The sequence below is a fragment of the Emys orbicularis genome, chromosome 17 (assembly GCF_028017835.1).
Source record: "Emys orbicularis isolate rEmyOrb1 chromosome 17, rEmyOrb1.hap1, whole genome shotgun sequence".
Lineage (NCBI taxonomy): Eukaryota > Metazoa > Chordata > Testudines > Emydidae > Emys > Emys orbicularis.
Genome location: NC_088699.1, coordinates 20,863,680 through 20,877,172, shown reverse-complemented (window position 1 = coordinate 20,877,172; position 13,493 = coordinate 20,863,680). Strand labels below are relative to the sequence as shown.

General features: G+C 49.0%; 1 protein-coding gene across 1 annotated transcript in view; it reads left to right on the top strand.

Moving 5' to 3' along the window:
- Positions 1-6,564: 6,564 nt before the first annotated feature.
- The window catches only part of UNC45B (unc-45 myosin chaperone B), a 30,068-nt gene continuing 23,139 nt past the window's right edge, over positions 6,565-13,493 (top strand). The window contains exons 1-4 of the mRNA XM_065418313.1: positions 6,565-6,729; positions 8,176-8,212; positions 11,849-12,024; positions 12,433-12,522. Coding sequence (XP_065274385.1) covers positions 6,568-6,729; positions 8,176-8,212; positions 11,849-12,024; positions 12,433-12,522 — 465 coding nt within the window. The 5' untranslated portion in view covers positions 6,565-6,567. The remainder of the gene's footprint in view (positions 6,730-8,175; positions 8,213-11,848; positions 12,025-12,432; positions 12,523-13,493) is intronic.

Sequence of the window (13,493 nt, the reverse complement as noted above, 5' to 3'; positions counted from 1 at the left end):
TGTCAGAGCAACAGCAGACAATAGATTCGCGCCTTTTTACCTGGGTTACCTGTGCAGACAACATACCACGGCAAGCATGGAGCCCGCTCAGCTCAGCTCACCGTCACCATATGTCATCTGGGTGCCGGCAGACGTGGGACTGCATTGCTACACAGCAGCAGCAGCTAACTGCCTTTTGGTGGTAGACGGTGCAGCATGACTGGTAGCCTTCATCGGCGATCTGGGTGCTGGCAGCCGTAGGGCTGCATTGTACCAGCCCCTTGCCTTTTGGCAGTAGATGGTGTATTACGACTGGTAACCGTTGTCATCGTACAGCAGTGGCTGGAACTCCGTATGTCCCCCCAGTCTCCCATCCCCCCAGTCATATTCTGCTGCCTTCACAATGACGATGATGGCTATCAGTCGTAGTTACCTATTATAAGTTGGATCATCGCACATTAGCAGAGTCTTCCCTGAGCAGCAGATCGTGCAATAGGCCTGAAGGCCATCGTCATCATACAGGAAAAATGTGGCTATCAGTCTTAGTACACTAACTGCCAAGCGCCCAGTATTTGCTGCCAAGCACCCAGAAGATGCCGAGGGCTATCAGTCATGCTGCACCGTCGTCTTAAGATGTAAAAAATAGATTTGTTCTGTATTCATTTGCTTCCCTCTCCCTCCGTCAAATCAACGGCCTGCTAAACCCAGACTTTTGAGTTCAATCTTTGGGGGGGGCCATTCTGTGTGATAGTTGTTTGTGTTTCTCCCTGATGCACAGCCACCTTTGTTGATTTTAATTCCCTGTACCTGTACGCCATGTCATCACTCGCCCCTCCCTCCCTCCCTCCCTCCTTCCCCTGGTCCGTCAGATACTAGTTTCGCGCCTTTTTTCAGACCAGACGCCATAGCTAGCACTGGGATCATGGAGCCCACTCAGATCACCGTGGCAATTATGAGCACTATGAACACCACGCGCATTGTCCTGGAGTATATGCAGAGCCAGAACATGCCAAAGCTAAATCAGGACCAGCCAAGGAGGCGATTGCAGCGCGGCGATGAGAGTGATGAGGAAATTGACATGGACATAGACCTCTCACAAGGCACAGGCCCCAGCAATGTGGAAATCATGGTGTTACTGGGGCAGGTTCACGCCATGGAACGCCGATTCTGGGCCCGGGAAACAAGCACAGACTGGTGGGACCGCATCGTGCTGCAGGTGTGGGACGATTCCCAGTGGCTGCGAAACTTTCGCATGCGTAAGGGCACTTTCATGGAACTTTGTGACTTGCTTTCCCCTGCCCTGAAGCGCCAGAATACCAGGATGAGAGCAGCCCTCACAGTTGAGAAGCGAGTGGCGATAGCCCTGTGGAAGCTTGCAACGCCAGACAGCTACCGGTCAGTCGGGAATCAATTTGGAGTGGGCAAATCTACTGTGGGGGCTGCTGTGATCCAAGTTGCCAGGGCAATGAAAGACCTGGTGATATCAAGGGTAGTGACTCTGGGAAACGTGCAGGCCATAGTGGATGGCTTTGCTGCAATGGGATTCCCAAACTGTGGTGGGGCCATAGACGGAACCCATATCCCTATCTTGGCATCGGAGCACCAAGCCACCGAGTACATAAACCGCAAGGGGTACTTTTCAATGCTGCTGCAAGCCCTGGTGGATCACAAGGGCCGTTTCACCAACATCAACGTGGGATGGCCGGGAAAGGTACATGATGCTCGCGTCTTCAGGCACTCTGCTCTGTTTCGAAAGCTGGAGGAAGGGACTTTCTTCCCGGACCAGAAAATAACCGTTGGGGATGTTGAAATGCCTATCGTGATCCTTGGGGACCCAGCCTACCCCTTAATGCCATGGCTCATGAAGCCGTACACAGGCAGCCTGGACAGGAGTCAGGACCTGTTCAACTACAGGCTGAGCAAGTGCCGAATGGTGGTGGAATGTGCATTTGGACGTTTAAAAGCGCGCTGGTGCAGCTTACTGACTCGCTCAGACCTTAGCGAAAAGAATATCCCCATTGTTATTGCTGCTTGCTGTGCGCTCCACAATATCTGTGAGAGTAAGGGGGAGACATTTATGGCGGGGTGGGAGGTTGAGGCAAATCGCCTGGCTGCTGATTACGCGCAGCCAGACACCAGGGCGGTTAGAGGAGCACAGCATGGCACGGTGCGCATCAGAGAAGCTTTGAAAATGAGTTTTGTGACTGGCCAGGCTACGGTGTGAAACTTCTGTTTGTTTCTCCTTGATGAACCCTCCGCCCCCCCCCACCCGGTTCACTCTACTTCCCTGTAAGCCAACCACCCCACCCTCCCCTTCCCCCTTCGAGCACCGCTTGCAGAGGCAATAAAGTCATTGTTACTTCACATTCATGCATTCTTTATTAATTCATCACACAACTAGGGGGATAATTGCAAAGGTAGCCCGGGATGGGTGGGGGAGGAGGGAAGGAAAAGGACACACTGCAGTTTAAAACTTTAACTCTTATTGAAGGCCAGCCTTCTGATGCTAGGGCAATCATCTGGGGTGGAGTGACTGGGTGGCCGGAGGCCCCCCCACCGTGTTCTTGGGCGTCTGGGTGAGGAGGCTATGGAACTTGGGGAGGAGGGCTGTTGGTTACACAGGGGCTGTAGCGGCGGTCTCTGCTCCTGCTGCCTTTCCTGCAGCTCAACCATACGCTGGAGCATATCAGTTTGATGCTCCAGCAGCCGGAGCATCGACTCTTGCCTTCTGTCTGCAAGCTGACGCCACCTATCATCTTCAGCCCGCAACTTGCTCTGTTCATCCCGTGATTCAGCACACCACTTCTCCTCTCGTTCATATTGTGCTTTTCTGTAATCAGTCATTGACTGCCTCCACGCATTCTGCTGTGCTCTGTCAGCGTGGGAGGACATCTGTAGCTCTGTGAACATGTCATCACGCGTCCTACGTTTTCTCTTTCTAATCTTCACTTGCCTCTGTGAAGGAGAAACATTTGCAGCTGGTGGAGGAGAAGGGAGAGGTGGTTAAAAAAGACACAGTTTAGAGAACAATGGGTACACTCTTTCACGTTAAACTTTGCTGTTCACATTACACAGCACATGTGCTTTCGTTACAAGGTCGCCATTTAAAATGGGTTTGCAATGTAAAAGGAGGGGCTGCGGTTTCAGGGTTAACATGCAGCACAAACCCAACTAACTCCCCTCCCCCACACACCCAATTCTCTGGGATGATCACTTCACCCCTCCCCCCCCACCGCGTGGCTAACAGCAGGGAATATTTCTGTTCAGCAGAGCAGGAACGGGCACCTCTGAATGTCCCCTTAATAAAATTGCCCCATTTCAACCAGGTGACCGTGAATGATATCACTCTCCTGAGGATAACAAAGAGCGATAAGGAATGGATGTTGTCTGCATGCCAGCAAACACCGGGACCATACGCTGCCATGCTTTGTTATGCAATGATTCCAGACTACGTGCTACTGGCCTGGCGTGGTAAAGTGTCCTACCATGGCGGACGGGATAAGGCAGCCCTCCCCAGAAACCTTTTGCAAAGGCTTTGGGAGTACATCCAGGAGAGTTTTCTGGAGATGTCCCTGGAGGATTTCCGCTCCATCCCCATACACGTTAACAGACTTTTCCAGTAGCTGTACTGGCCGCGATTGCCAGGGCAAATTAATCATTAATCATTAAACACGCTTGCTTTTAAACCATGTGTAATATTTACAAAGGTACACTCACCAGAGGTCCCCTGTGTGCCCTCAGGGTCTGGGAGCACGCCTTGGGTGAGTTCGGGGGTTACTGGTTCCAGGTCCAGCGTGATAAACATATCCTGGCTGTTGGGGAAACCAGTTTCTCCGCTTCCTTGCGGCTGTGAGCTATCTACATTTTCTCCATCCTCATCTTCCTCGTACCCCGAACCCGCTTCCCTGTGTGTTTCTCCAGTGAGGGAGTCATAGCACACGGTTGGGGTAGTGGTGGCTGCACCCCCTAGAATGGCATGCAGCTCCGCGTAGAAGCGGCATGTTTGTGGCTCTGCCCCGGACCTTCCGTTTGCTTCTCTGGCTTTGTGGTAGGCTTGCCTTAGCTCCTTAATTTTCACGCGGCACTGCTGTGCGTCCCTGTTATGGCCTCTGTCCTTCATGGCCTTGGAGACCTTTTCTAATATTTTGCCATTTCGTTTACTGCTTCGGAGTTCAGCCAGCAGTGTTTCGTCTCCCCATATGGTGAGCAGATCCCGTACCTCCCGTTCTGTCCATGCTGGAGCTCTTTTGCAATCCTGGGACTCCATCATGGTTACCTGTGCTGATGAGCTCTGCCTGGTCACCTGTGCTCTCCACGCTGAGCAAACAGGAAATGAAATTCAAACGTTTGCGGGGCTTTTCCTGTCTACCTGGCCAGTGCATCTGAGTTGAGAGTGCTGTCCAGAGCGGTCACAATGAAGCACTGTGGGATAGCTCCCGGAGGCCAATAACGTCTAATTCCGTCCACACTACCCCAATTCCGACCCCCTAAGGCCGATTTTATCGCTAATCCCCTCGTCGGAGGTGGAGTAAAGAAACCGGTTTAAAGGGCCCTTTAAGTCGAAAGAAAGGGCTTCGTCGTGTGAACGTGTCCAGGCTTAATTAGATTTAATGCGGCTAAAGTCGACCTAAACTCGTAGTGTAGACCAGGCCTAATAATTTCCCACGTGGAACTGTGTCAAATGCCTTACTGATGTCCAGGTAAATTAGATCTACTGCATTTCCTTTGTCTAAAAAAATCAGTTATCTTCTCAAAGAAAGAGCTCAGGTTGGTCTGGCACAATCTACCTTTTGTAAAACCATTTTGTATTTTATCCCAATTACCTCTATCCTTAACTATTTTCTCATTCAAAATTTGTTCCAAAATCTTGCATACAATTGAAGTCAAACTAACAGGCCTGTAGTTTCCCGGGTAACTTTTTCCCCCTTTCTTAAAAATAGGAACTATATTAGCAATTCTTCAGTCATAGGGTACAGCCTCCAAGTTTACAGATTCATTAAAAATCCTTGCTATTGGGCTTGCAATTTCATGTGCCAGTTCCTTTAATTTCTTGGATGGAGATTATCCAGGGCCCTTGATTTAGTCCCATTAAGATGTTTGAGTTTGACTTCCACCTCGGATGTGGTAATTTCTACCTCCATATCCTAATTCCCATTTGCCACTCTGCCTCAGTTTTTAGTGAGGCTAATGAAGAGCTTAGAGGTAGTGGCAGAGTATTTATTAAGGTGTTGGGCCATGCCTAGATTATCTTTAGTCTCCACTTTAGCAATCCCACTTCTTTCCTGGTTGGAGTTGCATCACGTACATCAATATATGTAAATAGGCTGCCAACATTCTCCAGGGCCAGTTTTAAGAGCAGCTACACTTCCAGCAACAATGTGCTGGTTCTCCCAAGTGATGGCAATATGAGCTTTCAATTGCTCTCCCTTGCTTCCTTAACCTTCAGTGAAGTGGCTGTAAGTGCTGGTGTTAAAATCTGCAATGCATGGCCTCTTGCTGAAGCTGCATGCATTGGGTGGAGATCATGAGATCAGACTGGTTCGAGGTTTGACTACTGTGGCAAGGCAGCCCGTCTGCCTCGCCGGACCTAGCGCTCCCTCCTGTGGCAGGGCCGGGGCCTGGGGTAAATCAGCCCCGCTCTGGAGCGTGTCTGTCTTCCTTCTTCGGGGTTTGTTTCTCAGAGCCTTCCCGGTAGGCCTCAGGGCAGGCCTGAGGAGTGCTCCCCTGCCAAACCAAGGGAAACCAGTCTCTAACGCACTGAAAAAAAGGGGAGACCTTTCCCTGACCCCCTCACTAGGGCAGGAGTTGTCCTGTCGCTGGCCCCGGGGTGTCAGTCCTTCCCCTAAACAGGCACTGGGTTTGGGTGTCTCCCCTATGGGGAGGGGTGCAGTCTCTCACACTGGAGAAGCCGATCTCCCTACTGCCACCAGCCTTGCAGTTGTCTTCCCCCCCCCCCCCCCCCAGAGAGGTTTTAACTGGTTTCAGGCAGCCCTTAATTGGACTCAGGTGTCCCTAATTGACCTGAAGTAACCCCTTCCCAGCTTGTGGGGAAAAGGGTCTTTTAGCATTCTAGGGCAAACATACCTGTTTTCCCAGCCCCTTCTGCAGCCGTCCGGCCTGACCTTGTCACACTACCCAAGCACTGGGATCTGGAATTCCAGACTTCTACTGTTTAAAATAAATGTACATTAGGAAAGAATCCAGCGTGGATGGAGGAATAGTTCCTTCCGTCTCTGGTGCATTCAGTCCAACTTCCCTGATTCCATAATGCTTAGCTCCCTAATACAGGGCAGCAAAATGATCAGGAAAGGACTGTGAAAAGATTTTGGAGACAAATTAGAGCAACTCCCCATCCCAGTATTGCTACCCTGATGCTGACATGCTGCATTGTCCTGCGCTAGTTATCCAGCATTATGCATCACTGTTCCATCAGTACAAGGGAGATGTTTACTCTTCCCTGCGCCCTATGAGGCAGGTACTTGAGCATAGAAAGTGCTGCGCGTTTTGCAAATATTTAACCAAAGCATTAACTTACATTGATACTGCCCCGAAGATTACAAGAGGCTGAACTGTGGCTTCCTTCCCCAGATGGAGGACCCAGCTCAATTGAAGGAGGAAGGCAATAAGTATTTTCAGGCCGATGACTATGAGAATGCTGTTAACAGCTACACCAAAGCCTTGAAATTTACCAAGGACAAGTCACTGCAGGCTGTGCTGTACAGGAATAGGGCGGCCTGCTTCCTGAAAAAGGTGAGAGGCGAACCTCTGAACTGGGGCTGGATTGGGAGGGAAGTGAAGGATTATAGCAACTAGTGATGGTGGACAGGTGGGTTGGGGCATTGGGGGGCTTATCTGCTCACTTTATTTTTAATATAGAAAACAGTGCTGCTCGCACTACCAGTTCCAAAATGTTTTGCTCTCTTCAGCATATCAAGTTGTGAGGCCCTGGGGACATGCAGGGTACTGGTGTTCTGCAATAGCTTTGAGCCACCTGCGTCACAACTAATTTCAAAGACGTTACTTTGATCTAGATACACTAAAGTGCATTTTTCTTTCCATGGAGTGTTTCTGGTTGGGCCATAATGTCACTTTGGTGACAAGTATTTGTAGAGGTCTAGTGTGAAGGGCTAAAAATCATAGAAGATTAGGGTTGGAAGGGACCTTAGGAGGTCATCTAGTCCAACTCCCTGCTCAAAGCAGGACCAATCCCCAGACAGATTTTTGCCTCAGATCCCTAAATGGCCCCCTCAAGGATTGAACTCACAACCCTGGGTTTAGCAGGACCAATACTCAAACCACTGAGTTTTCCTTCCCCCCCGGAGGGGCTTGTTTACTGGGAGGGAGTGGAGTTGAGCCACTGTTCTCAATCGCTTGTCCTTGTGTCGGAGGCTTCCTGCTTATTAAACAAACAGGATCTGACTGGAACACATGGCCTAGCACAAACCACATGGAAACAAGTTCTTAAAAAGCAGGGACCATACAAACAGAGGCCTTCAGTTATTCTCAACCTGCCAAAGAGCCATAGCCCTGCAGTATTAACTCTGCCAGCACTCATTACCAAGGGGAGGTTAATTCCAACAAAGTTCCAGGTGACACTGTTTGAGGATGAAGCAAAAATACCAGATGCTACATCCCACTATGCCTCCGGGGCATAATGTACTAGCTGAGGAATGTTAGCCTTGGGCCCAGCCTCTAGAGAAGGGTCCCATGCTGCTTACCAGTTAAGGGAGATCTTTAGCCCAAACAATAGAGGTTTTTGGTAGCAGAGGGATCTGAATTCTTGACCCTTATACCTCTGTGTAAGTTTTATATAGACGTGTCTCTGCAGTATATGAACTTGGGTGCCAGCTTATCCACAATATGTCGTTAGCACACACATCAAAGGAGTCTAACTCACACTAGGCTGGTTTACGATGACTTGCTATGATGATTTATACAAAAGACCATCATACACAAGCCTGCCTATTGCCTGATCATCTTCGCTACTGATATGGCCAGGAGAAAAACCTGAAATGATGCAGAACCAGTTCTTTGGAGATCCTCCATTGCTCAATGGTTGTACTGGAAGCTGTTACAATGTGTCTTACATGACAACCTTTCTCAGCCCTGCATTTCTATGATTCTATACCAGTAAGGAAAGAGTGTCTATTGCCCATCTTTATAGCTAATAAATCTCTCTTCCCTCTGAATTGACAGGAGAGCTATGCCCAAGCAGCATCCGATGCTTCTAGAGGTAAGCAGAAAGAGAGCTCTAAAACGTGGGATTTGAGTCTCACTACATGCATTTGCTCCTCCATCTAGTCTGTTCTCAGATCTTTTTTTTTTTTTTTTAAACCAGAAGTTTGAGTTTAACTGATTTTATTATTTGTTTGGTGTTAGGTTTTGCGTAAATGAAAAGGTAAATACAAAAAAGGTATCCCATAACTATCTATCTATTGTACTCGTGTAACTTTACTGTTTGGTGTAGTTCAAGAAATCAGCTATACAATTGTTTTGCTTAGAATGTTAAATACCAGGATTCTATACTAGTTCATATAAAGTTCATCCTCTTAACTTTACAATGAAATGAGAGCATCCCTGTTCCATGTGCTCATAGAATGGGGTGTGCTGGAGAACAAGAACACAGGTATCAGCTCTGCATGTCCATTGTGCTTAAAGGGGGATGAAAGTTTTCTACACTGATAAACATGTCCTTAAAAACTGAAGATTAAAAAGATCCCAAACGTCAGTGAAGGCACTCTCATTAGGAAAGGGATGGATAATAAGACAGTAAATATCATAATGCCACTATATAAATCCATAGTATGCCCACATCTTGAATAGTGTGTGCAGTTCTGGTCACCCCATTTGAAAAAAGATATATTAGAATTAGAAAAGGTACAGAGAAGGGCAACAGAAATTATTAGGGGTCCAAAACAGCTTCCATATGAGGAGAGATTGAAAAGACTGGGACTTTTCAGCTTGAACTACTAAGGGGATGTTCTGATAGAGGTCTATAAAATCATGAATGGTGTTAGAGAAAGTGAATAGGGAAGTGGTGTTTACTCCTTCACATAACATAGGAACCAGGGATCACCTGATGAAATTAATTGGCAGCAAGTTTAAAACAAACAAAAGGAACTACTACTTCACACAATGCTCAGTCAACCTGTGGAACTCATTGCCAGGGGATGTTGTGAAGGCCAAAACTATATTGGGGTTCAAAAAGAGCTAGATAAGTTCCTGGAGGATAGCTATTAGCTAAGATGGTCAGGGGTGAAACCCCATGCTCTGGGTATCCCTAATCTCTGACCACCAGAAGCTGGGACTGGATGACAGGGGATGGATCACTCAATGATAGTCTGTTCTGTTCATTCCCCCTGAAGCACCTGCCATTGGCCACTGTCAGAAGACAGGATACTGGGCTCGATGGACCATTGGTCTGACTCAGAACGGACGCTCTTTTTTTACTTTGGCAAATCCATTCAGTGAACTAATAGGGAAAAAGCAACAGAGTCCTTCTGGAAAAAGCAACAGAGAGTCCTAATAAGGAAAAAAAATCTCTTCCCTAGACAAAAATCCATGTTCAAGTGTCAGTGTGGATCCCACTCTAGGTACGTGTGAGCCTCACGCACGCAAGATCTGAATCTTTTTAATAGCAGTGTCCATTGGGCTACGTCTGTGCCACGCATGTCCTCATGGTTCCCCACCCCCCAAATCCAAGGACATCAAGGGCATGGTGACCACTACTGTCCCTCTGTTCCCTCTTTCCACCCGTGGCAGTGAGACGGAATTAGTGATGTTTGACCCACTATCTCTTAGCCCTTTTTCCTCTGATTCTGAGTCAGATTGGAATCAGTTTTCTCCACCCTTATTATTTTTCCCCTTTTAATTCAGAATCACTAAACCTTTTGTTTCGCTTGGTGCCTGTGGGCTCTAAGCCTTGCCTGTCTTGCAGTGGCTTAATCCCTTTCATTGACTGCCACAACTGTTGTCTTTTTTGCCTTTATTGTGAGTCTAGCTAACTTAGGTACTTATAAAGTTCCCATCACCATAATACTTGAGCAGCTCGCAATCTTCGGGTATTTATCCTCACAATTGCCCTGTGAGGCTGGGCTAGACTGTCATCCCCGTTTCACAGATGGGGAACTGAGGCACAAAGAGACTAAGTGACTTGCCTAAGGTCACACAGGGAGTCTGTGGCATGGCAGGGAATGGAATCTAGGTCTCAAGTCCTAGGCTAATCTCCTAACCACTGGGCCATATTCCAGACTGGCGTTCTGTTCGCTGAACAGTCTCTCCATGGACATGGGATTATGGGGACGCCTGCCTTGAGCTTCACGTGATGGACAAATGCATGAAGGCAACCTCGGACCCAGATGAGAGAAGATCGACCTCTGATCAGGTCCCTGTAAAGTCATCCCCTATGAGTGTCCCTACCAGCTGGCGTGACTCCAAAGACCAGTATGGACTGGAACTCTGTGTCAAATAAAGACTTGGCACTGACGACCACTCCAGTACCAGCAATGTCCGTATGAAACCTGGTGCTGCCTCTTCCCATGGTATAAAGATCCTTGAAGGGATTGTTGCATACTGACCCACCCGTCCGAGAACCCCCTCCTGCCTGGGATCTCAATGTCGTTCTTGCAAGAGCTGCTTTTGGGATGCTCTTTATACCACCCTTCCCTCAAGGCTCCTCTTAGCTGCAATCACGTTGGCTAGAAGGGTCAGTGAACGCCGAGCTCTTATGGCTGAACCCCCTTGTGCAACAGAGTTTTGAGACCTCCTCTGAGGCTTAAGCCTAACGTGGTCTCTGTGTTCCATTTGCACAGTCTCCTCCCTTACCTGTATTCTCCCAAATCCCCATTCGGCGCTTGCGGAGAAGAAATTCCACACTCGGGACATTCAGGGACTTTATTATTCTATATTGGTATGTTAAAGCCCTTCAGACTGTATTCTCATCTCTTGGTGGCCCTCTCCTCCCAGAGGATATCAAAATGGATCACGCAGTGCCTATCAATCAGCTACCAAATGGCCAATGGATCCCTCAGTCTACCAGAGCACAAACTACCTCTTCTGCCAGCTTCAGGAACATGCCAAATTGGAAATCTGTAAGGGAGCTCTGGGAAGTAACTCCCTGATGTTCGTTAAGCACTGTGCCCTGGAACGGGCTACGAGGTCAGATGCCACGTTCGAGAGCAGTATTACCATCCCTGGTAGGTTAGATCAGTCTGGAGGACTCAACCCCACCTTCCAGGTGGGACGCAGGTTGTCAGTCACCTAAAGTGGGTTCCACACTGACATAGATTCATAGGCTTTAAAGTCAGAAGGGACCCTCATGATCCTCTAGTCTGACCTCTTGCACGTTGCAGCCACAGAGCCTCACCCACCCACTCCTGTAAGAGACCCCTAACCTCTGGCTGAGTTACTGAAGTCCTCAGATCGTGGTTTAAAGACTTTGAGTTACAGAAAATCCACCATTTACACTAGTTTAAACCGGCAAGTGAGCTGTGTCCCAGGCTGCAGAGGAAGGCAAAAAAAAACCCCAGAGTCTCTGCCAATCTGACCCAGGGGAAAATTCCTTCCTGACCCCAAATCTGGCAATCAGTTAGACCCTGAACATGTGGGCAAGACCCACCAGGCATCTTAAAGAATCAATGACTTTAAGTCACTGCTCTTTTGAGCATCATTTCATGTTTTTGGAAACCGATATACAGATTGCATTTGACTGTGTCAGCTATCAGATAGGATAGAGGTTTATTGAAGAAACAGGGTAACTGAGCCCTGGGAAAGTGCCATGTACCTTCGTTACTGTCTTAGTGAATCCTCTGTTTGCGGCTGGACTTTGAAGCAAATGTTGATGCCTTTTTGTACTTGATCCCTTTCCTAGCGATTGACATCAATGCTTCGGATATTAAGGCCCTGTACAGGCGCAGCCAGGCTCTAGAGAGCCTGGGGAAGTTGGACCAAGCCTTCAAAGATGTCCAGAGGTGTGCCACCATTGAGCCCCGCAACAAAAACTTCCAGGAGACCCTGAGGCGTCTGGGAGCCAAGATTCAGGAAAAGGTAAATGCCTTTGCAGCAGCACCAAATGCTTGGGCGGTGCACACAGAGCTTTGCATCCAGGTGTATTGACGCTGAAGATGTGCCACTGTACTCCGGAGCAAGCGTATCCGCTGAGTGTAGCTGGTAAATGTCGCTCAGAGGGCTGGAAGATGACATGCCATGTGTTCAAAGGCCTGCACTCCACGCAGAGAGAACAGCTTATGGGCTGAATCTCTGGGCTGCAGAGGTGGAAAGAGACACTTCAAAAGTCAAAAACCAAAGTCAGTGTGCAGTTGAAGCTGATTTAACAGGCCGTTTAAAATATTGCAGTTTGAGAGAGATGTGTGCAGCCTAAACAGAAATGGGGAAACTCGGCCTCGGGTTTCTGCCCTTGTGCCTAACACGTGATGTTCTTTCATCCCTCTACAGCTGCACGTTCAGTTCTCCACCGATGCCAGAGTGCAGAACATGTTTGAAATCCTGCTGGATGGGAACAGTGAGAAAGAGAAGCGAGAGAAGGTGAGACTTAAAAGGCAGCTGGGGAGATGACTGATATTAACGTTGTCAGACTTCAAAGCCCACAGTCAGGAGCAAAAGTCTTCCTTGCCCTCCTGTGAGCATTTGGACTCACCAGCAGGAGGCGCTGCAGGGGTCTCTCAGGGAATTAGCTCAATTTTGCGCCCCCTGCAGGCTGGTGATCCACCACAGCTTGGCCCCTGTGTCCCTCCCAGACTCCGGTGCCCATTTTCTCTAGGGTGCTGCCCCCTGGCAATACCCCAACAATCTCTGTGGCTCTCCCTTCCCCGGGGAGCCCCCACCCACTACCCCCACTTTGCCTCAATCTAGGCTACTGCCAGTCCTTACCTAGCCTCCGCTCACAGGGGCAGACTGCAGTATAAAAGCCACTCATCACAGGCAAGGGGGGTTTGACCTGCTGCCTTCTTCTACCACCCAGTACTTCTATGGGCCCTGCCTCACTCCCAGGTACCTCTCACCCGTCCAGCAGCCAGGCCGGTCTCCCTCCACAGCTAGAGGAGAGACTGCTGCCCTGGCCTTCTTATAAGGCCCAGTTAGTGTGTTTGGGGCGTGGCTCCAGCTGCAGCCACTTCCCACAATCAGCCGGGGTTTTGCTCCCTTCTCCAACCCCTTCCGGCTGGAGCGGATGCTCACCCCGCTACACCTCCCCAGCCATTCATCGGGTTCCAGATACCTGAACAAATAGAAGGGGGAAAGGGAGGAGCTGAATTCAGTGAGACAGCAGAGAACTGATATGCTCAGAGTCACAGCCCCACAAAGCCGCTGGAATGTCAGCAAAGCTCCCAAATCACAAACTCAAGTCAAAACCAGATCTGGTGTCTGCAGCTTAGGACTGTATCTAACTGCCCATCCCTTATTCCCCCTCTTCCTTCCGCTCCCTCCTCCCCAAAACGTTTGCCGATGTTCAAAGGGAAGGACCCCAGCTCCACCTGCAGGACTGCTCTTTGCCCTGT